The 25,910-nt window shown below is 39.7% G+C and overlaps 1 protein-coding gene across 2 annotated transcripts in view; it reads left to right on the plus strand.

The window, feature by feature from the left end:
* LOC144955796 (pleckstrin homology domain-containing family M member 1-like) overlaps positions 1-21,729 on the plus strand; it is a 69,603-nt gene extending 47,874 nt beyond the window's left edge. For both annotated transcript variants that reach the window (XM_078885985.1, XM_078885976.1), the window contains exons 10-12: positions 2,196-2,259; positions 12,251-12,408; positions 17,347-21,729. In XM_078885985.1, coding sequence (XP_078742111.1) covers positions 2,196-2,259; positions 12,251-12,408; positions 17,347-17,515 — 391 coding nt within the window. In that variant the 3' untranslated portion in view covers positions 17,516-21,729. The remainder of the gene's footprint in view (positions 1-2,195; positions 2,260-12,250; positions 12,409-17,346) is intronic.
* The last annotated feature ends 4,181 nt before the right edge of the window (positions 21,730-25,910 follow it).

Here is a 25,910-nt window from a genome sequence, read left to right on the forward strand (position 1 = left end):
GTTTTGCTTTTAGGTTTGTCTGGACACACGCAGTCTCGCTTGCGTAACGACAGAAGTGTGTGTCCCATTGGAAAGACACGTTATTTTTTCAATCATTTTCACCACATCCTATTTTAGGCTGTCTCAAACTTGTGGAAATATTGTCGATGTCTGATTAAAGCAAGCGTACCAAAACATAAACATATACTTTGCGTTCGGTATGTTATTGTGAATGGCCTTATCTGTTCTTATTCGCCCGGGATACGCTGTGGTTACAGCACGCAACTGAAAAGTGAAAGGTCATGAGTTGAAATCCCAGTCGAGGATTTCAAGGTCCCTCTGGGGTGGGTAAATTTTAACAACTTTTTTTGGAAGTTAACATTGTCCTATTGATATACTAGTTCCTGCCATAGGAAGTAGAACACTAGCTTGTGCTCACTTGAGTATAGAGACACCTTGTGCCCAATTCATGCGTTGCCCAATTAAAAAAAACTAATGTTGATGTTTTCATTTCCAACAATGAGGCAAATTGCCAAAGTAATTTATTTTTATCTTTTCATCCAGATGTGAATCTGGCCGTTTGACTTTTGATGTAACCTATTTAATACAGCATTCTAAAATATTTGATTATCTATTATTTTATCCCCCGTTTTCCTTGCAACAGAGATTAGTCTGAATGGGTTTTCACATGGATGAAATGAAATATATGTAATTGCCAATACACTTTGTTTCTTAATCTCCTACTGTTGCATTTTCTTAATGAGCAGCAAAATCTCATTTAATTGAATTCTCCTTTAGACTTACTGCTGTATGAAATGTAATTTTCCGCTATTAGATTTGCTGGTGAAAATGGGCAGCATAGCGTATTAAGGACCCTGATAGCACAACTAATACACACTGGGATGTAACTGCGTTTTAGACCTTTGTAAACAGTGCCTTCAAGTTGCAGCCTAAACAAAATCCCCCAAGACATCAGCCCTAATACCATTGTGATGAACATACCAAAATAATACCAGGGAGATTGTCTTGTGGGTATTCATAAACTATGATAAACACCAATGATAAAGATAAAACACTCAAATTATCCAATTACAGTAATCCAGTGGGATTGGCAGTACGTGGGGTAGTTCAAATTCTGGCGGTGCGTAAACTTGTAAGGATGCTGATGGATGACAATGTAGTTTAGGAGAGGCACAACTTCTGACCTGCAGTAGCATTGCTTTACATATAAACTGGGGGTGATGTGCAAATATTTTAAACTCCCAAGCCTGAAAATAACTCTTGAGGTTCTGCAAGGCATGCCAGGATACTTAAACATCATTAATAATATTATCTCAACAAGCATATTTAAATCATGATATCTCATGTAATATGGCCAGGCAGCACCGTGATAGGGCTCGACTTACAAGTGAAACGTCATGGGCTCATATCCTGGTACGTGGAACAACTCAACCCACCATTCCTCTTGGGTTGATAAAATGAATACCACTTTATGAGGTCACCCTCACCATTAGGTCAAATTTCTACCATCGGCTCATGATGGCCAACTGAGATTGGCACCACCCAATGCTCATTTGAGCAGGGAAACACTTGGACTTGAATGTCAAATCTACTCAATTCTGGGGTTAATTAATGCACACAATCTACACAAACTTGAAATAAATGTGAAACAATTATACAGTCATAACTAAAATTAATTTTAAAAGTCCAGTATGATCTTACTTTACAAAACAAGCAAATGCTACTTGGAATTGGTATCATGGTTTTAGGCTAAAATCCTAAATCTTCTTTTGATTGATATTCTAATAATAAAGACTATTCCACAATGTGTGTCACTTTATCATTAACATCATATTTGTAAAGGAGAAAAATGTATGATGCATTGAGAAGGCTTTAGAAAACAGCTTCAAGACAATGCTGAAATTGAGCGATTTAGCCAGGTGGCGCTGTCGAGTACCACACAGTATTAGTCTTTTCTTTGGCCCTGGAGGTATGACGGCCTGAATTGACCCAAAACCAGGATTTGTACTAGCAACCTTCTGATTGTGATTTGAGTGCTCTGAACACAATGCCATTGGGTCAGTTGGACTGTCTAAAATTATTGTGAAACTCATTTAATCATTTATCACCAAACAATCATTTCTCGGTAGAATACAGTCATGAGTCAGGAATATGAGTCTGGGTATAAATTCACATGTGAAATTCTCTGTCCCCAGGGTTTTGCCGAGGGAGTATCTGCTGGCGCACATGCACCTGTACTCCATCACGGACCTCCAACAGGTAACGACAACCACCTTTTCCACTCCACATAATGAAATGTACAGGTGCCCACTTTAATGTCACTGCTGCGAAGTGTACAAGAGGTTTACAGACCCTAAAGGGCGTCTTTCACAACTCCCCCCCCCCCCTATCAATACATTTGAAAAGTATCACAAGTGGGATGAGCCACTTGTTAATAGAATCAAATGTGTGTACCGTTAAGTATTCAACTGCATTAGTGCTTGTCCTATTGAGAAATGTGCCCTCATCGTGCAAATGTGAAATTTCCACCATTGCTATAGTCACCAATGAATACGAGCCACCACCCCAAGCTCATTTGAATAGACAAAACGTATCCGCTTTTACATTTTAAGTGGTTTTAACCTCCTTTTTATGCAGTTTTTCACATTTAAATTGTTTTATTTGTTGACTTAAAATGTAACGTTGTCATGTTATCACTATTTCAATATATTTCGTTTCCACGATTATCTATTAATTTTAGTTTTATTCATATTGACTTGATTAAAATATCCTAAGAGCAATATGCTCCCTCCAACTCTTAAGTCAGTCATTATAGGTAAAGATGTGATATTTCTGTCAAGTTATGCTGTTACCTATTATATATATTTTTTCAGTTATAATGCTTCATGATTAGTATTGTTGACTATATATGGTGCGAAAGAAGTTCAACATACATACATGACGAGGTTATAGCCTAATACTTTTTTCAAGTGCTATCCCACACCAATTTCTCCTCGTTTACATTTGGGATTAGATTGTTTCTAAGTGAATGTCCTCTGAGGTAAATGGAGGAGATTAACAAATGTAAATCTTAAAATGCTTTCAAATTAAATTGGCCTTGGATTGGACTTAATCCACCAGCGGCGGTTTTAGCGTTAATGGTGTCAATATTTGAACAAAGGCTGCCAGGGCAAAGGAGCTTAAGGAGTAAATGCACGGTTTTGACCAAGTTGATTTTAGCACCATTCAAAGGGAGCACATTGATTAGCCCACTCAAACTAAAAGCCTTGTTTCTTCCACCCGATTGGTGCGGTTATTCTCTAAGTACACACAGGGTCTTTTTTTAGGCTCTGTGCTCATAAAATTCACTTGATGTCTAGTAGCAGCTACAGAGCACCAGTCAACCATGAAACAAAGTTCACCCATGTCCAATGTTGTCATCCGTAACAGTAAACACATGCAACGTCTTATTGTTTGTTGAAAGTGGAAGTAAAATACATGCATATGTGTTTGAAAGAGCAAGCCTGTGTTTTATAACGTCATCGTTTTTACATTTGTATTATCTTATTCCCCAAATCTTATTGTGCTATTGGCATTGTTGCATGAGACAAGAATCACATTGTAGATCTCACAGGGCAGTGTGTCAGAAGAGCCTACGGAAGGGTTTTTTTTTCTCGAATCCTAAGCGTTGTTTTTTACACAGTAGGAAGTGCACTGTCTCATACACGTTTGCTCTGACATCGCCACATGTCTGTATATTGAACTTCTTTTCATTCCTTACGTAGCCAACCAATATTCTAAGTGGTGGAATTTAGCGAAAGTGCATGATCAACTTTAACATGATGCTAAATGTAAGAACCCATTTGAAGTCACAGATAGCTGCTCAGATTCAAACCCAGGATCTCAGTGGTGCCAGCTCAGGGACAGATCTATCCGATCACCTCCTAAAATTAATATTCCAGCTAAATTGTAAAAATGAATTTTCAACCCCACTGTGTTTTCCCCAAATCTAGGTCTTAATTTCGAAAAGACATGGTACATCTGTATATACACTCATAGCTTTAAATACATTATATAATTATGGTAATTAAAATATGATAATAATGTCAATTATTTACCCCGAAAGCCCTGAGTATCAAAAGCCCATAATTTCGAGGAATTACTCAACACTGCCATCTCATGACCACCATGCTTAAATCAAATATAAGTTATATAATAAGCATTCAAAACCATTCTTTATTTGTTTTATCAAGATAGTATTTTTATGTATTAATATTAAATTCCTCTTGAAAAAAGCCATTTCAATCCTACATTTGAAAAGACACATACAATTTACAACTGTTATCGGCACTTTGGATGTCAGGTTGGCGGGCCACAGATATAATTTGGCAACCCAAGACACCCGTTTTACATAAATATTGCAATAGGTTATCATAAAATAACATCAATTTAAGAAGTTGTCCAAGGAAGAATTGTTCCACATGAGATAGCTTAGAATGAAGTGATTAATTCATATTTTCTGGATCAGCTGATGAAATATATATCAGCAACATCATTTCTTGCAGGGTTTTTCAAAACATAGTTAATACCACAAAATATGTGGGTAACATGCTGGTATAGCTTGCAACTTGGGTGGTAATTTTATCCTGTCTATATATGGTTGATTTATATAATTTGAATAAAGATACCTGCAGTGTGGCTAGAACTTTTGACGTGATTGATTTGAGCAAACGGCAGTATTTCGCAGGTTACAGGGAACCCATCTGACTCGATCTTCCAGTTAATCTTGAGCCTGAAGTTCTCCAATTGGGACTGCGGGACAAACAAGAGCAAGCCATATCATGCATGCTATTATGTGATAGCAACATCATGCAGATGTTGTGTACGCACACCTTTTAACCAGAATTTCATGGGCAGATGCCACCAACATGTATGTATGTATATTGAACTTATATATTAATTGGGCATTCACCAAGCCATATTCAGAAATAAATCGGCTCTAGCCAAGCGCTCTGAGTTTGCATTAAAGCACCCCCAGCATCTAATTGCTGGCAGAATGCGCTGTCCGACAAATAAGTGGGGACAGCCCTGCATGAATGAGCCCAGAACAAGTAGTGGGTCATTTCTTATAACACTTTGCAAATGCTTTGCTCACACATCCCAACTGAAGCTTGCACAGTAGAAAGAAGAATGAAAAAGAAAGGGATTGTGCACAGCATTAATCTTCAGCTTGTCCAAACAAAATAGTGGAATGTGATTGAGATGGATGGTACTTTGGCTGATGTTCCATAGTAAATTCCACAACAACAACTAACAGTAAAGTTGAAAATAAAAATAATCAATATATTTCAATGGGTTTGTTTAGTTGACAAAATTCATTAGTATTTAACCCTTTGACTAATGGGACTTCCAGATTAATACTGAACTGATAGCATACCGCGACATCCAATTTGATCCAGAATTCAAGCTCAGGCTGCCGGCGCATATTTGTATCGAACAAAGACGGTTAACGCAGTGCGTGCTTTCAGATGCACTTCTATGGCCGTCTGGAATGCACATCCTTCCTATATAAGGAAGCCACCGGTGCTATGCAGTTTTAAATCTAGATTGAAAACGAATTTCTTGAATTGCTTTTTGTGTTCAGTTTGTCATTCCTCGCACCTCCGATTAGCACAGTTGGCTACACAAAACATCCTTTGCATGTTCCTTTCAAAAATTGCTCTCGTTTACTGATGCACCACAAACACATTACGTGGGTTATTGTCCAATTTAAGACGGAGGTAAAATTGGGTTATTGTTAACAATCCTTGAATATTTGAAAGCGCATTCTATGTTGTGTGTGTTAACCAGCGCTCAAATGGAACTGGATTTTCTGGTAATACTGCTCATGTGCAGTGGCCAGAAAGGGCCTATGAGCAGCCTTTGTGCTGTGCTGACTAATCCCTCGTTGAGAATTACTTGGAAATGGTTATGTTTTGGGAAAACCAAGAACCCTTGACTTCAAAGAACTTAGATATGCACAGCTATAGTGAGTGTGTAGAACGGTTTTGAAAGTTGTTTTTGTTTAAACTCTATAATGATCATAACCTATGGTATATTTGTAACCAAGGACCCTTGACTTGAAAGGACTTGTATAAATGAAGTTCTGTCTAGTATTTAAAAATGTAGGTGATAAAAGTTTGTTTTCGTAAATATCGTCATGATTTCCACTCATTTGTAAACAGGTAAGTTTTGGGATACTGTGCCATTCTTTTGAAGGAGAACGTGAATAATACAATTCAGAATTTGGAACAGAGTCAGTTGGAAAGATACTCTTGTGTTGGTGGGAAAGAGGAAAAGCGTGTAATTGTGGTGCCTGGTATGAAATTGGCAAACTTTGAAGGTAATACGGCTATTAAAAATGTGTAAACACAAAAACAAGAAAAGTAATTACATACACAAAAACATCAAAGTAGAATTTCCTCCACACTCAAATGTTCCCCCGTGCTCAAGTGATCTGCTCATCCTTGTTGGTGGTCTTGAGCCATTTGAGGAAATTTCGTATTATTATGGCGGGACTCGGTTAACCAATTATATACAACCGCTGTTGATTTCATACTACATGGTGCAGCTTACCGACGATAATAATCTCCATCACCACCTCCAAGTAGGATGGGTAATTACAGTAACCATGACTCAATAGCATCCCATTTCTTGGCAAATTAGCGTTGAAAAGCCATGCACTGAGTTTATTAGGAGACCAAAAGGGTTACCATTGTCATTGCTTCACTCTTTAGATTAACGGTTGCTGAAGTATAGAAGATTGGTATAAGTAGGGTTGCCTCAATATCACTTTTCACAATACAATATGAAATTTCCTGATATGGCGTTTATCACTATCACTTTCCCATAACTTTGTAAGTGTACTTAACATGTTTATTTTATCATTGTGCCCTTTGCTATGCTTCCAGTACAAATGAAGTTTAAATAGCTATCAATATCTATTCACATATTCAGTTATTGAATGTTATTTCATAAAAAAAAATTGTCAGGAAATAAAATATGAAATATATAAAGTAACAGTAATCATAATATGACAATACTTTGAAAAGGCGAAAATGCTACATTTTACTAGGTATCATAGAATCCCCACCATGTTGCAACAAGCCAAAGTCTTAGGGCATATTTAGGATTCAGACTATGGCATCTTTTATGATTTTTAGAATTCATTATTAACTCCTGCATCTTCTAAAACTAAAGACATATGTAGGGTTTTTAGGGTTTCCTGTTTTTACCCAGGGCTGAGAGCCAGATTAACGCACCTTCGGGATTCTTATGGATCAGTGGTATTGCCAAAGACTCAGGTAACCAATTTCAAGTGGCAAAGCCACAGGTAACCAGTTATTTGCTTTTGACAGCCATGCCCTCTCATTATATGTGAGCCGCCAAGCCTTAGCATAGCAGTCATTAGGGCCCGTGTCAAAGTTGCACGTGTGCCCTGCCTGCCGTGTACAGTCTTTGTTGTGAAAACTGACCTTTTAATTGCAAATCCGGCAGAAAAAAACAACACAGTTTATTAAACAGCTCTTGTCCCTCAGTTACAGTGGCATGCGGGCTCTTGTCGCTGCCTTCCGGCCGATAAGGACAGCAGCAGTGCCGTGACGGGCTCGCTCGCAACAGGTGCTTAGGAAGTTGTATGCGCCATTGCTCTAAACTATGGATGGCGGCAATGATAGATACAGGAGGTTGACCTTACCACCGTTCATGGATTTTCAGGCAAGTACAGCGATTCTGACCTAAATGCATCCCAACTGCCTGTTGTAATCCATTGATCTGCTACAGAGTCACTGGTTATGTTCCTTCCCACATCATAGCATAACATGGGAATTGGCTCGCAGTGCTGTGTACTGTCGTGTTATTTAATGAGCACAGACATTGTTTGACGGCGTAAGCTCCAGTTATAAGCACACTCCGCCTAACTGCATACCATCGACCTGGTCTCAAACTCACGAAGGTGAACAAAGTTGACTTAATAGATAGATATCCATACATAATATGCATTAAAAAAATCACTCTTGAGCTGGACAGGGGTGACTGGGACAGCCTGCACATTTCATTAGTACACTCATGACAGGCGTAACCATTTAAGTCCATTCCAAACTCGTGCTAGCTCATTTTTCTTTCCATCTCTGCTGGGAAGCTGAAGCAGGCGTAAAGAAACTTGATGAGGACTCGCCATTGAAGCGTGTCATCGTTCAATTTTTTTTACACTAAAACAACACACTCCCATGTTCGTGACTGGTTAAGCGTTTGGTAAATGGAGCCGAGGAAAATTCCAGTAGATGAATGACATCTGATTTCAGCTTACCGCTTGTTTTAAAAGCCATGGTCACAGTAATTTCAGTGACCCTCCACACTGTGAATTAAAATATCAGCGTGACAAGGGGTTAGGTACACGCAATGCTGGGTGAACTGTGTGCCCATGGCTGTTCTTATTGCATGGGGACCGGTCGAAATTATAGGAACATGTAATTGTAATCACTGACTCAGTGTTGCCAATAAAGATGAGACCCACACCATTGCTCTTTCGGTTATTTAATTTAAATTTGTATCATTTTTCAGTCGAAGCCTTTTGGTGACACCAGCTGCTATTTTAATAACTATATTACCATGCTGTAAGAGCTATTAACATGGAACTATGTGGAGTCCTAGTGATTACACTTCATGAAGAAGATACCACAACATGAAGTAGTGGTATGCGGAAATGTGTGTTGGTATCCGTCTTCGCTCCTCGAGGTGCAGTTTGAGACCTGGTAGTTTGCACTGAAATCCGAAATTATTTTGTCTTTCATTATCATCTCAAATTCAAGGATATGCATTATTTCACAGAGTTAAACAATTAACATTAATATGTAAAGTGCTTCTTTCCTTAATCAATCCATTGACACAAGCTTCCACATCATAGCAGCCCTTATTAGCTTTTGTCATGACACAGCATTGGTTGTTCTGTTTGGGTTGTCCTGTTTACAATTCTCATTTTGTAATTATATTCCATTTCCCAAGCTTTGGTTGGAGTGCTCGACTCACATTTAACATCCCCACAAAGCGGATGGACACAAGGGTTTATTTTAGTAGGTGTGTCCGATAGGGGGTCAGCTTAATCCATCACCCCTATGGGGTTGATTTAAATGAGTATCATTTTATGAGGAATGAATGATGGTCACCCTCTGCAGAGACTGACTCCTGCCATGGCAATGTGGAATTTTCACTTTAGCTCAAGATTGCCAATGGAGATGAGTAACACAAAACGCTCAATTGAACACTGATACACTTTGACTAGGCTTGCAAATCTGAGACATCTGCTTTGTGGAGATTTAGCAGCAGATTTATTAGAGGCATCACCACTGGCTTTACTCTTTGACGATTCTGTGGTTATTGTGAAAAAAGTATACAGGTTATTACCAGTGATCATGGCTCTACTGTGGGTTTGTTTGGTGCCTTATTACCAAACAATTTGACTGTCTTCTACCTGACTTCAAAATTAACATGTGTTGCTTAGCTTAAAGTACCACCCCTTAGCTATCAACAGTTTGAGATTAGGCCCTATGTGATGGCAAGCTATACAGGTTCAACTCAGGATGGCAAAACTTTGCATTTTGAACATTGATGCCTTCCCAAAGGTTCTTTGGTTCTTGGAATTTTTTTTTTAAGTTTGCCTGGTGCACATTTCAATGATTAGGGTTTGACAGCTATGTTCAATGTCCGTTTCATGGTTTTCACTTGAAAACATTGTACGGTCAGCTAAAGTAGCATATGGGCTAGCTTGCTGATCAGTAAGTAAACTAAGTAAGTCGTTTATTTATCTAGGAAAGCCTAACTGAGATTCAAGACACTTTTTCAAGAGGGACTTGGTTTGGTATTTTTGGGCAACTTATTAAATCATGTGTCACATGTGTGATGCATGAATTTACCAGTGAAACAAAAACTTATGTTGGGGGGGGGATAAGAATAAAAAAAAAACATAAAAGTAGGTTAGATGTCTCATGCACATCATGGTCCTTAAACAATCCATAACCTCTTGTCCAATGCACCAGAGTGCAGGATCGCACCACCATGCATGTTCACTGCCCAATTAAAATATTTCCACAATAATGGTAAGAGGGGGTAGACAGCAGACTCGGCAATGGAAATCATTTTGTGACACTGGCCCCTACCATAGAAATGTGGCGTTCCACTCATGGAAAAGGCCACCAAGAAGTTTGAGCTTGAAGACACTTTGACATGACTTTGAATGGAGTAAATTGTGACAAAGGGTTGTTTTCATTTTGTTGTGAACGAGCAGATGTTTCAAAATGTGGCTGAAAATGAGATATCTTGCTTGTTCAGTATAGTAGTTTGCATGCCTTTTTGGACCAATTATACATGTTTCTTTAGAGATGAAATGTGTACATTCTCATTTATCGCTCAACGCCATGTTCACTTGTCACATAAATGGCATGTTTGACAATTGTTGACAATATCTTTTTACAGTTTTCTATACAGTAATACCCTAACATACTATATATTGTCTCTAAAGTTTATAAAGGTGTATGTACATGTCCACATGTAAAGCCCTTATTTCAGTCCGTTGTGGATGAGGACCATCTGCACACCATTCAGGTCGTGGAGGTTATTTCACCATACTTCACCAAACTGGTCAGTCCTAGTTGATGAAGGTGGGGAGCATAGACAAGTGAGCACAGGGCAATGCAATGCATTTTGCCGCACTGCCCTCTGCTGGCTACCATTCGGACATGCACCACTATGACAACCTGTTATGCATGGTGGTCACCCATCCAACCACCATCCAGGCTCAATCCTCCTTAGCATTAGAAATTTTATGAGTATTAGATTACAGATAGTTCACGATTTACGATGGTCCGACTTACGATATTTAGATCTTACGATGGCGATAGCGATACGACAAAATTGTTAAATATTTTTAATTTCGCGTGGCAGGCAAACGCAGCAGCGAACGATACGTTCAATGCATGTATGATACGTAGCTTTAGCGATTTCATTTTAGGGTTACCACGATACGATACGTTAAATGTTTTTATAGCAGATAGGATTGTTTCCTGAAAAAACTTTCTATTAAATTGCAGTTCATATAGGTAGGCTAAGAATTTACCTTGGTTTTTTTTACTTTACATTTTACTGTGCAATACAGTATTGTAATTTATAAATACATACAGTATATAGTTTATACAGTACGAAACTGTAAATTGCTCTGTTTTGCTAAATTATCACCATTTTTAAATCCTTTGTATTAAGTTCGCTTGCTTGCTTGCTTGCGCGCTTACGACCGTGCAAATCTTTCGGTCGTTTTTTAACCCACTTCCCGTGATCCAATCGAGCTGACATTTTGCACACAGACTCGTTGTGCATGACAATTTATTTTCGTGAAAAAAAAATCCATAACTTTACACTTTTTAGGAAATTTTTATTTTATATTTAATTACCAATTGCTTAATGGTGGCAGGCAATCATCTGACCCATAGGTGGCAGCCATCTCAAGCCAGAGGATGAGAGGACTCTAGCCGCCACGCATATAAAGGATTTATAGTGAAAAACTTTGTTTTTACGGGTTAATTTTTTTAAGACTCCTGGGTAGGCTAGGCCATCTTCGACTTACGATATTTTTGACTTACGATGGGGTCGTAGTAACGCATCTCTATCGTAAGTAGAGGACTACCTGTATTTTGTAATAGGTTATACATGTCTATATTATGCCATAAGTAACATTGGCCAGTGTTTATCTTCGTTGGTGGCCCAAAGCCAATGGTGCAAATTTCTTATTCCTTTAAAATATGTTTCTTTTCTTTTCGCAAAAGATCACCTAGATGATTGCAGTTACATTGAAAAAGTTAATGCTTATGTAATTATATTTAATTGCTCACATGTACAACTTGGCATATGACAATGCACACAATTGCCAGCCCATGCAAATGATTCTGAGTCAGGAAAGCAAAGTGTATTATATGGTTGCCAAAATCAACCAGTTTTTTTCACCTGAATCCACCACCTAAGCATCCAGTGTCACCTTATCAGCAGATAATGTGTGTAAGCTAATTTACAAATGAATCGATTATCCCTTTTTTGCATTTGAATGGAGATAGATCAGCTGACATGGGAAAGTGGACACTGGGTGGAACGTAGGTCAGTGGAGGTCACAAGAAATAGCCGTGCCATGTTTCTCTTTGTCTTCACGTTTCGCTTGCGGCCTTGCTTAACAAAAAGCTGCACTCCTCAGGTCATCGATGGTCGGTTCGCCCCATTCCTCGCCAAGACCATCAAGTTTGCGTCCGACCACGTCTACTCGTGTGGCCTCTGCAGCCAGAAGGGCTTCATCTGTGAAATCTGCAACAGCTCTGAAATCATCTACCCCTTCGAGGTGTCTTCTACCACTCGGTGGGTATAGCTCTGACGCTGCTAATTTGCTGAACCTGGATCTGAATATACGTTTTTGTAATGTGTTACAAGCTGGCCAGTTTTGAATCACAGCCCTGTGAAGTGCATGGCTTTTTTCCCTCACATTTTCCGTCTCCACATTCCTGTACCTTCCATCTTGCAGCCATCTGCAGCAAAGTGAATGATCCATGGAGGGCACCGCTTTTCTGGGCAGAATAGCTAAGCACGGTCAGGTGGAGGCTGGTGGCAGTCGTGAGGACGTTGAGAGTAAAGCTATATTTAAAAGCTTGTTGTGAGTGATGCCACATTTCTTCATTGAGCAGGAAAATGGTATAATATTATCTATATATTTGAGCTGGGTGTGGTGTATATATTAACACAAAACGAGTGCTCTCCCTTAACTTTGTGGCAAGCAACATTAAAACTAATTTTTAAAAGGGTCTCTTTCATCACCATCAGATATGAGCAGTCTGAAATAGTGTTTTCTAGCAGCATTTGTTTAAGCAGGCAAACCCTTGATCCGTTTAAACTTTCTTGGTTTCATCAAGATCTGTTAAACAAATGCTACGGAGTCGCCTGAAATTATAGACGAGCTATCCACACTTCGCTGAAGGAAAACAGCTGCTGGACAACATTGGTTGAGAAAGTCTATTGTCTGATGATTGTGAAAGATCCATTCATATATATTTGTAAGTCACCCATAGTTGGTTATGAATTAAAATCCCGTTCGCTTTGATTCATATTGTTTCTAATGGAGGCGGTGATCTTTATGACGTACCTAAATGTGTTCAGACCGGTAAAACCCACAAATTATTGTGTGAATATGTGAATGCATGTATTCATATTCAGGAAACAGGATCCATGCCTGGGCTGTATATATGTACACACTCGTGCACACAGAACACTTGTAAATTAATAATGCGGTAAAATATTTAAAAAGTTTACTTCCTCACCAATGTCACATAAATACTCTGCAGATCAATATAATCCTCTTTTTCTAAGTCTAAATGTCTATCATTAAATATAGTAAGGCATCAATTGAGGAATCACTTTATTACATTGTATATGAACATTTGTCCAGTGACTCTGTACATCACCGTATTGTGAGTCTGGCACATATTCAATGTCATAGGGACATTTAAGCGTGTTTAATTTTACATGAATGTAGTATTGTGTCTTCACTGTCATCTTTAGCCTAAAATATCCATATTTAGTGTGGTGTGGTGACCATTACCAAACAGGAGACTAAGGCTGCTAGAAGTGATACTGGATACATTTTGCACAATTATGCAGTTTCAATCTTATTAGGAGCTCGTTAACAATGCTTGGAACAAAACTCAGTAGAAATCTTGACTTAAAGTTTTCTTGTTGTTTTCTTAAAAAACAAAAAGCTTTCGTGACTGCAGGAATTCATATTCTTGGGTCTTTCCGTAAAGTCACGTAGAAGAGAAACAATAAAATAATAAAAATAAAACAATAAAACTCTCACGACGTTTCGACTGCAACACAAGCAATCATCATCAGGGGTTTTCACACCTGATGATGATTGCTTGTGTTGCGATCGAGACGTCGTAGTTTTTTGTTATTTTTGTTATTTTATTTGAACCTATGATGGTGTCCTGGTAATGTGACTTTACCGAAAGACCCAAGAATATAAAAAAAATTACTAGGTAGCAACTATCTATTATATTTTCTCCTCTTGTCAGTTTTTATTCTCCATTTCTACTGAAATCATGTGTATGGTTGGGCGTATGTGTATATGAGTACGTATGTACAGGTCAGTGACACAGTGGCTCGTAATGCGATCACAGCATCCTGCATTTTACCCTTTGCGCTTCAGTGGCAATTGGGCCAGCCCTAGGTTGACTCGGCCTTACATGAGTGACTGGTACTGTGTGTTAACATCAGCAACGTGGAGACAAAGCCAATATATTGAGATATTTATTGAATTGCTATGATGGTGCCCTGGTAATTTCTGAGGAAGATAACCAATGTGTGCTCTCTGCTATAAAGTGACATTATAGACTGCAGATCGGATGTGTTTTTATTATTTAAGTAGGTTGGAACTGTTCTTGGAGAACATTCACATTCAGAAGGCCTTAAGTTACGCTCCCCATCAAGTTTTGACTCGGCCCATCATCCCTTTGTGGGCGATACAAAGTGTACCAGGTATAACATGTCTATTGTTGTCCTTCCAGAGAGACTGGCCTCTACCATAGTAATGTGGAATTGCCACCACTAGCTTATGGCCATCATTCGAGATAATGAAGGGTTTACTTTTGACTTAAGAAAAAACGATAATAATAGCCATCCTAATATAACATAAGGCCTAGGAGACTGTGTAATTCAATGGACTCTAACCTGGTTAAATAAAGGAGACGAATAAATCAATGCTTGCCTGAATGCTGCCCATGTTTGGGGAGTGCTCTTTTGAATTTGGCACCATTGTGTGAACAACCATTAGGCTAAGACCCGTTGCTAACTACCACAATAACAAGGCAAAACAAAGGCTATTGTATGGTCCTACAAGCCTTGGCGTAGGTGGCCCAATTCTTTCTCTCCCTCTTTCTGTCACCCCCTTTCTCCCTCCTCCCCCACACTCGCCCGTTTGTTTGCACGACCCCATCTGGTCATGCCGGTTGGCATTGGCAAGGAGAAAGTGACCCAATGTGAACAGAGAATTCAGGACTGAACCAGTGGAAATGGTTCAACAAATTCCATGCAGGGAAAACATAGCCCTAACTTCTTAAGGGTACGTGTGTGTTTGTCAATGCATGTGTGTGTCTTGTGAGTGTGTGTGTATGGGGAGCGGCAGTGTCGCGGTTAGCGCGCTGCGCTACGAACCTGGCAACCCGGGTTCGATTCCCGCTCGCGGTCATCACCAGTGACGATTCTCTAAACCGGTCCTGGGCCTCCCCTAGGTCGACTGCGCCTCAAACGAGTACCTATTACGATGTGTAAACATCGCCACTGGGCAGACAAAGGCGGTCGGGCGTCGTGTTGGCCACCCACCCCCTCGTATGCAGTGCCGGCCTTCATAGGTGCTCGCTAACAGCACTTGCCCCTACAGTCTGTTAAGGCTATACGGGGGATCATTGTGTGTTGCGTGTGTGTATATATCAGGAGCGTTAGGATAGTGGTTCATCCACTGCTGCCCTATGATCCCAGCCATGCAGTTTTTATTCCCAGCTGTGCACGTGACAAGTGTTATCTGATCTTGACCTCCCTCTCACTGACTTAATGTTAATTCATGGGTGAGTGTGGTGTGTTAATGTCAGACAAAGGTGTCCGAGCGTGCATGGTGCTGGCAACCACCCCTTCGTCAGTAGGTCGTCTCTCAATGCTCTTCCCCAAAGCTAAGAGGGAAATGTTTGTCCTTATGTGTTAGCGCACGAGTCCTAAAAATGTTAACTTGGTGAGTTTATGCCAGTGCCTCGCATGTATACTTGTATGTGGCTATTTTGCAAGTGTTGGCTAAGGTGACATACCTACACGCAGGTCAGTATGTATGTACACACACAAATGTGTGTGTGTGTGCTTGCCTGTGTGCACTTGTCACACTAGCATTAGGAATGTCGGTAAATCTGTCATCGGAAGGTGCTGGCCTCTTTAAAAACTCTTAATCGTGACAACGGCTGTGCTAAGTTTCAAAAGTTGACAGCACCCGAGTGCTAAGATTAACACTTAGCAAACTTGGTGAAATTAACTGCAATGGGGATTGATTGTCTATATTTTTTTCAGCAACACTAAAGTGTATCTGTTGACTTTCAGCAATCCCATCAAGGATTTAGTAAAGAAAGTTTGCAATAGTGAAGTGGGCTGTATAGCCTAGCATTCAGTGCAATCGCTACACAGTTGGAAGTTCAGTTCCTACTTCAGCAACTTTGGGGAATTACTGGAGCCCTACACAACAATTTGTAAAAGTAGGCCAACGGTATGTTGGTGTTATATCCCATATACCAAATGTAAGAATTATTCAAAAATAATCATTGTAACTTTTCCTTTGTACCTATGAACAAGCAGTGATTCAATATTTTAACCAACATACCTTTTTTATAAATACATTATTTTTATTTTCCCTTGCATGGAAGTTTTGGATACTATTCCCACATAAGGACTCATCAGTATGCCATACCCAGATGCAGACTGTCACTGAGAACCATGGTATAATGGTAATTAAATGGTTAGAGTTTAGGTTTCCCAGTAAATCTTGTCTGTCATTTTATTTTATATATGCAGTTATCTTCACTTAAGTCCTTTCTGCATAACTGCACCGTCAATTTAATTGCATGCTGTTTTGTTCGTATCAATTTTCTACCATTTACATGCAATGTTAAATGCATATTCATGTGCACAGATATAGATCACTGATTTGCATGTTATACAAGGCCAGTTGTTTGCTAGCCAATTGTTACCTGCAAATAACTAAATTTATATTACTCATAAACACATTGCACGCCTCCTGAGAAAACTTGGCAAAACCCACCTGAAAATGAGTTTTGAGATTCGGTGAGGCTGTCCTGAGTAAACTCACGTAAATACTCTAAATCATAAAATGTGTGCAAATAAAAAAAATAATACTTGTCTCCATGCTCAACTGGGCATCTCTGTTAGTAACCACAAGTCAGCAGTGAAAATTCTACATGCTTCTAGCAATGGTGAAGGTTACTTTTGAGGATGACGACTGCTGACTTTCCCCCCCAAAGTTGTACTAATCTCATCGACCCTGAAGGCATGATGGCTTGAATAAATTCCCTACAGGGATTTCAGCTTGAGACATTTCAATTGCAATTTGAGCGCTTCAACCACAGCACTACCCCAGGCCAGATGGCTGAAAATAAAAGTCCTTGTTGCCACCACCGCAGTACTGCGTTTCTCCCTGCGCATGATGTGGTCAATGTTAGCAAGAGGGACACTGAGAGAATGTGTTTTTTGCAGGTGTGATCGATGCCAAGCCGTCTTCCACAAAGCCTGCAAGGGCAGCACGGTGCCCTGCCCCAAGTGCGTGAGACGGGAGCTGAGGACCATGCAGAGATACTGCAGACCCGAGGAGCACACGGGCCCTTCACAAGCCATACCTGAATTCCCGTACTCAAGCAGCCCCTGACGACAATTTTTTGAATGGTAAAAGGAAGGTGGTGGGGGGGGGTTGGGAAGATGACACTTGTTAATGGAGCTACCGCCAGTTTAGCGGTAAAGTCGACTTGCGGTGCCGCGTGGTGTACAAGACTGCCCGGCGTTCAGGTTGGACGCTGGTAGGCATTGCTACGCCTTGAGACGTCTAAGTTCCCACCAGCTGCATCGACTTCACTTGTCTGTGTACCTGTCATAGACCACCCATGTATGAGGGCTGAGATGTGACCAGGAGGCCTTCTTTCACTACAGCACACAAGGCGAAATCTGCACTGGTTGGATACTTCCTGAAACCGCTGCCTACAATTATATCTTACACTGTTCCTGAAATTGAGCATTTTAGATGTGGTATTTATGGGAGCTGTTGGTGACTTAAAGGGGAATTTCGGACATCCCTTGTCTTTGAGTTTCTGACAAATGGCATGGCTGTTCTCTCTGAGATGATGGAAGTCAGAGAGTCAGGCCCACAAGCATCAGCCACTGTGGAGAGAAATTTATTGTCAGAAACTCAAAGTTGATGCATGAAAGAATATTTTCCTTAAAAACTATTTGTTCTGTGTTCTTTGAAAAAATAATCATTCATAGGTGTGGTATTGTTGATCATTTGAAACATAGGAAGATGGTGAGTGATGTAGGAGGCTTTAGAATTTGTAATTAAAATATTTTGGGAAAAAAAGTCAAGCCAGTGATTTACATATTTTGTGCACATTTACTATTCATTCCTAAATAATAATGTATTTTATGACAAATTCAAAGTCAAGTCAAATGAACAATAGACAATGCTCAACTCCTTGGGCTGCCCTGAGCCAATGGATACCATTGTACAATTCTCTATTCAACACATCTGTTGACTTCTCAAAAAAGGTGTACCTATCTTATCAACACTTGAGGGATGATGGGATGTATTGATCCCTGGCCAGGATTGAACCGGCAACTTTCCAATTGTGAGTCATTTTCTCTTAGCAATACGAATATCCAGCCGGATCCCTTATGTGATCAAATCACATATACTGTCATAATGGATAATATTGTGGATTATACTCGGTACATGCAGTCAAAAACATAAATTTATCTTGCCGAGTGTTCGGTGACAATCATTGCAAAGTAGCAGTTCTGAGCCACAGATGGAAATTCCACATTCTTGTGGCCATTCTCTCCATAGGACATCCACTTGTGATTTCCCACTGAGTGAATCCGCTTTATTAAGAATGACCGGTGATGGCAAGAAGTCGAATCAATGCTGGCCAAGGTTTAAACTCAAAACTTTGTGACAAATTGCCCCAATCATGTGGAAAGCATATATACTGGAAAAAGTTAAAACATAACTGATTATTTTTTTATAGCAAACACATCCTTAGTTTGCTTGTGTTACACCAAATTAATATTTTGTGTTGAGTAAACTGAAAAATACTTTTACAAAAAATAACTGATTATGAAGGTTTTCATTCAGTGCAATGTGCTTCCAGTATCTTGAAGACTGGCCATTTTTTTCCTTTTCAAGCTAGTTGTATATGCCGTTTCTGAATGCACAGGACACCTGCATTGCATAGACAGATGCACATGATGAACGAATCATAAACAATCACTACAAAATAGAGAGTGCTTCACAGCATCAAAGGTGGTACACACTTGGCTTCAAAGACACTGCTAGGGCATTGTGTAGAGGTGTGAGCATTCTCTATGCCATAAAGTTACTTTTTAGTCAAATAAAATGTGTTCATCTTTATTACATTTTTCATGACAAAATCAAGTAAAGAGCTAAATGCCTTTCTACTCAACAAGCCATGCGGTAATGCTTATCTGCAATGGCAGCCTCGAGCCATTGGCCAAACTCAACATTTATTATGGGGGCCAATTTTCCCATCGAAGGACCTTGAGTGTGTGTGCTCCATCCAGATCAATAGCTCAGTCAATTCGAATTTAAAACGTCAGTGTTTCCTTGCTTAAAGGAGCACTGCGAATACATTAATCTCTGTTGGCAACCCTGACTCCATAGTGGAAATTCCACATACCCATGGCAGGGGTCATTCTATCCATAGGGTGATCAATGTTGACATACCAAGTGCTCTCTTACTAATTCCAGGTTATATCCGGTTTGAGATGTAGGTTATTGCACTGGAATACAGTGGACCTATTATTGTGAATTATGTAACTTTGCACAGAATTTCCCAGGTGGTTGTAGTAGAAATCAATCCTTAGACAACTCGCTCGGTGGCGAGTGCATACGTCCCCACACTATCCAATGATAAGGTGTCTGATTGGGGAGATGGTAAATACTTTCCACTCATGTCTTTCAAAATGAATGTTCACTAAGTTCACAGATCAAGGTAATGGTTCAACCCCAGGAATGTTAAGCTCATATCAGCCAGTGGGTGCAGGGACTGGCAGAGCCATATTCTATTGCTGCTGTTGTGAGGTGAAGACCATTTCTGGTCATTGTGTTTACGTTTTTGTGATGACTTCTGACGTACAGGTCATGAGATATCGCGTAATCTTTTAGGGTATTTTTGTTTACACGATTCTGCAAAAGGATGCGTGAAAATATTCAAAGTTTATTGCACAGTGATGTACAATTTGCACAGACGTTTAACATGTTATGTCTATAAGGCGGGTCTCGTATGCAAGGGCAGAGCCAGGATTTTCAGTTCGGGCGAGGGGGGGGCAACCTTTCCAGCAATGAAAAATGATAGGAGTTGTTAGTCAGTAAGGACTTGTCCCTTGCTTTTTATTCGACACGTGCGCGGCGATGGCGCAGCCCATCGATCGAGGGTCGAATTCGAACCGTGTGATCGGCATCGCGCTCGCTGAAGGTGAATGCCTTCAGGGAAGTCGTGTACTCCATACGCAACTGCGCACAATTCTGAGTCACTTGTAACTGCTTTGCCGTTACTTATTGCAAATTATGGACTCAGACTATTGTCCTATCATCTCATAGATTCCCTGGCACATAATAATATGCTACACAGTGGCAGAGGGGGTCGCAAAATGCCGATTTATTACTAATAAACCCCAATGATCCGATCTAAATCAGGGATTTCGATCGGATCATTGGGGGGGGCACATGCCACCCCCCTCCGCCCCCACTGGCTCCACCAGTGTTCGTATGAATAGTTACAACAAAAATGCAAGGAAATTTAATTAACTCCAGATTCGATAGTGTTGTGTCAAACATACTTAATTTTGCTGGTGTTATTAAGCCAGCATAATTAACAACATTTGTGCTTTAGTGCTGTGATATATATTCGTTAACCATACTAAAAGGAATTTAAGTGGCTTCATTAACGAAGGGAAACAGTTAATCCTGACCATTGCCACTGCACCTCACCGTTGCTTCCTTCTCCATGTTCTCACAGCTATTGAACAATCAAAACCTGAAATCCAAGGTCTCCTGAAAGTATCCCAACAACTGACTTTAGGTCTTTACATTTGCGACACACTCCTCAGTGCCACTCTAATGACGGTGTAACTTCCCCTCCTATCCTACACACGTCCCTCTCCTTGCAACCTCTCCCTAATTATATCTAGAATACATTTAGGCAGGATTTCAAACTTATTGACATAATTGGTTTTATTTAGACTATGAAACATCTACCAGGTTATTGCAATACACCTCCTGTCCTCTCTTCTTAAATGATCCATGTTACGTTATTACCGAGATTACAAAGTTCTCAACTACCTCCGTGTTTGTATTAACACTTTGTTGTAGGCCGTCAGTTTAGACTGATTAATATTGGATCAATAAAGTTCCAACCAAATTTTTGATCCTCATACAAACGTCAATTTAATTTCCTTGTAGTTTCGCTGTACTTAATGCCTTAATATACAGTATTGCATGTGTGTGTATATATTGTTTATGGGAAACGTCCTTTGAACTGTTTGTATGATAGCAATGTCAATTTATAATTTGAAATTTATTCATGATGTTGCTGCATGCATTGTTTCCTTCATTCTGTTTTCTTTGTATATGGTGTAAAATAATAACCTGCCAAAGTTTTCAAACTACTTTTCTCTTTATTAATGTGCAAATTCGCCATACAATATTGAAATTATGAAGTGTGCAAGTGTTGTTCTCAAATCGAGTTGCTTGTTCATTGTATTGTATTTATAATAGGGAAATGCATGCACACTATTGCGCACAATTATAAGTGAACAAATTGATTGGACAAAAATTGTCTGGTATAATGAAAATAAAACTGATTGGTAAGACTGGATGCTTGTCTCTTTTTGAGATCATGGTAGTCACACAATTAAAGATGATGCATTTAGATATGGCCAGGTGACTCGGTGCCTGGTGGTTGTTTGAAACACAGAAGCAACACAACTGATATTCTAATTTTGATCATAATTTTCAGCTGCTCATGAATAAACCAAGTTCAGTCTTCAATGACTACACAAAAAAACAATATTAAATTTGGATTTTCACTTTATTTCATCTTTCTCTAATGGGTTATTTGGCAAATAGGCACAGAAAAAACATTAACTTCACTGGACATATGAAGAGTGCTATCCAGGGAAGGAAATAAGACAACCCCTTGAAAGATGTTGGACTCCTGACAAGGCAGGTTTCTATCGCTCGACTGAGCATTGCTGACCAGAGGAAACTGGAATAACTGAATGAAACCGTTGCAAACAAGATAACACTCAGTTTAACACGTAGGCTTTTGCGACCAATATTCATAATAAACGTTTTTGGGTTAGATCGCGTTATTTATAAATGTGTCGTAACCCTCCACCACCCGACACTTTCACACTTCAACACACCGGTGGGCTAAAGTAGTGAACTATTTGTCTTTTGTCAACGTGACACTTTTTTTGCTGATTGGCCGTGTCGAGTGGTGGAGGGTTACGACACATAAATAACGCGATCTAACCCAAAAACGTTTATTATGAAGACAACACTCAAATATTTACATATGTGAAAAATCCAGCAAACTACTTGTATTACCCTGTAGCCAGAGGTCACCAGATTAGAGGTTGAAACAACAGTAAAGCAGATGAAAGCAGGTAAGGCAATGGAAATGTGTCTGCTAAAATGCTGAAAGTGGCCATTGCATGTCGGAGGAGTTGCATAAGGTAGCACTGCTTGGAATAGAGAACAGCTGCCACAACTGAAGGCAGTCATGCCACTACATAAAAATAAGACGAGTCCAGTAACTGGTGATGAGTCTATTGAGCATTCCAGGTAAGGTATTTACCAGAATGTTGCTCTATAATCAGAAAACACTCCAGGGAAAATCGGTTTGGATTTAGATCAGGGAGGGGCTGTTGTTTTCACGTCTTTATAATAAAGGCAGTGAATAGATGGATAATTCACCCAGAGATTGGGGAGGACCTTTCAGCGTCACCGTCTCCATGTTTTTCCTTTTGTCCTCTGTGCTTTAGTACTGTAGAACCAGGCCATATATAATTGTTCAGTTAAATTCTTTCAATCAGAATGACAATTTAAACATTGATCTGATTTCACGAAAGTGTTTTGGGGGGCATTTTCACACTGGGATATTACAAAAACTAGTAATGCTATTCTGAAATGTTTTGCCATTATTTACCAATATGTATACAATATATTAAAGAATGATAAGACGTTTAGTGAGTCCAGAAAAATTGGCTCGATCATATTTTGTACATTTATGAGTAAAACAAGGCTGATTACAATAATATTTCCTGCCCAGGTTCCTTCAATTTACTTTAGAATTATATTATCACATTTTAGCAACATTTACCGATACAAATTAACGCGAGAGTCTTGGAGAAATAAATATTGGAGACAGTAGGGACAGCAAATGTTTGGGTCAGGTGCCAATGGACACAACTTTGACAATCAGAATGAGCTTGTGGGGATGATGGGAAACTGGTAGAATTCAGGACAAACGTCTTTAAAATATATGATGTTATACTCTCAACTAGTTTGCCCAATTGTTGTAGGGAAGGTTAAGAGAATGCATCGAAGGCTCTTCATTCCAAATGAACAAACACTTTATTGAAACAGGAATCATAGCATCACACTCGCATATGCAGTCCCCATACAACCGTAGACTACTACCAGGACCTGCAAGCAGAGAGCATATACTTGGTTATAACCCTGCCTCACTTCCACCATCACGCTTCTGGTGCCCTTTCTCTGCCAATCCACACATGCCTATCAACAGATCACGTCGGCCTTTAATTCCCCTATCCATGTGCGAGTACTGAGACTAGCCAAACGAGTAGGCCTCATTCCCATCTGCATCCTCTGTATAATTTAACCTTTGAAATATAGTCACACAACCAACTGAAATTAAGCACTAAAACGCATCTTTATAGGAATATCACTAAATTATTCAACAGAAAAAAACAGGCATCAAAGGATGACACTCGGAGATGCAGCCTCCATACAGCCATACACTCCACGACCAGAACCTGGAAGCAAGCACACAGTCACTACTGCCTTCTCTTGCCAGAAGTTGCATTGCTAATAGATGGTGGCATCAATGGCGTTGGCCATGATAACATCTTGATCTTATAGCCAAAAATATATAAACTATAGTGCATTGTAAATGAGCCTTGAGTGATTTAAAAACTTGAGATGTATTTAAAAAGGAGTTTATATGCGTATCTCCTGGCGAGGTGACACTGGTTAGAACACCTAAATCTAATTGGAATGCGAGTTAAAATCCTAATGTGTGGACCATATTAACCTTTTATCTATCTGAGATCAATACAATTTGGACCAGTTCATGGGAAGTCAAATGTGGTTATCCCATGGCCACTGCCGAGGGAATGTAGACTTCTCACCAATGGTTGAGGGCTTCTCGTGGAGGAGAGCACTGACCTGTGGCTCATCAAAGCTGGGAAACAATGCAACTTTGATTTATATTGTGTATCAGCTTGAGGTGATGTCATGGTGTTCAAAACGGTGTATAGAAAATGTCATAATGGTGGTACTATTGAGGCTGTTGATGTTCCACATAGCCATTCGCTTGGCCTGTAAAGTGTTTTGTGATGAATGGCCAGTGTCACTGGAAAGGAGTAGTTTAAGCTGTTTTTACCCTATAATTGATGTTCTGAACCCATTGCTTACATTGCTCAGTGAGCCCAAAATTACGTGGCTTAAAATCCACCTGCGTCTATTTTTCTAATAATAATACAACAATTCTCGACCATTACGCAGGGCCCAAATGCCAGGATAGTCTTGGGGGTCATTACGGTTAAAAATTACGAGGGCGAGGCATGGGACGCGCAGTACCGGATGTCGTGACGCACGCCTACAATGTAATCCAGCAATTTTGGAAGAGTGGTTTGGTAGTTCACGCAGCGAAGAAAACCAAAGTGAGACACCCACCCACTGCAGGACAATGGCGTGCGTGTAGCAGGATGTACAAGTCGGTTGCGGACCTCAATGGCCAATGGGAGTCATCAGCAAGCCATGCCTTGCCGAAACATTGCCTGAGTGAACCCAGTGATCCATCGGTCCTTAATAACATACAGTATATAAATCAATAATATATATTTCACGTGTAAAGCTAATTCACAGCCCTTAAAACATGTTTTTTATACAAACATCCCTTGTTTTGTCTTGTAGATGATTAAGGTTGCCTCACCAGTGCTCGATGCACCACGCTGGGCACTCCATTTACGGCGTAGCTTTAGTTTGCCCGAACAAACTAAAGCTAAGCCTAGGAGCAGTGAGTACTGCTGATGTGTATGCCTAGGAATCGAACCCAGGTCTCTCAATGCACCGCACAAATCGTTGCTATACTGGTGTCTACACACATCTCACAGAAATGCCAAATTGTATGCGTGGATGGAAGCACGCGTGTGTTTGTTAGAATAAAATTACTCGGAGGAAGAAAAAAACCATTTAAACTTGCATTCAAAATCTCACAATGACTAACAATCAATGTGTGCAAGAAGTATTTTCTCTCGGAATTTCAGGTGCATGTGGAGAGGTTTCTACTGCATGGTCATTCACACTTGTAACCAAGTGACTCAGAGGTGGGATTGCTAGTTCACACATAGATGTAATGATTGTGTGTGTGTGGAACACCAAGTTTCTGACTGGTGAGTTTAATTTGTGTTTCAGCAATTTGTTTATCTACGAAGCTCTTTGTCATAGATGTGCAGTAAGGGTGGGTCAGAAAGTCGCATCAACAAACAATGAAAAAAATTTGACTTAAAACTTTCGTGACTGCAGGAAGTCATATTCTTTGGTTCTTTCGGTAAAGTCACATAGATAGAAAATCATAATAAAAATAAAGTGAATACAAATAAAAAATGAGAAAAATAAAATTAAAATAATAAAAAACAATAACCCAATAATGTAGATTGTAGCCTAGTTAAGTTTGGTGAGTGTACTGGCAGTCTATAATGTAAATCAGGCTACAGCCTACATT

Source organism: Lampetra fluviatilis, chromosome 1, assembly GCF_964198595.1.
Source record: "Lampetra fluviatilis chromosome 1, kcLamFluv1.1, whole genome shotgun sequence".
Taxonomy (NCBI): domain Eukaryota; kingdom Metazoa; phylum Chordata; class Hyperoartia; order Petromyzontiformes; family Petromyzontidae; genus Lampetra; species Lampetra fluviatilis.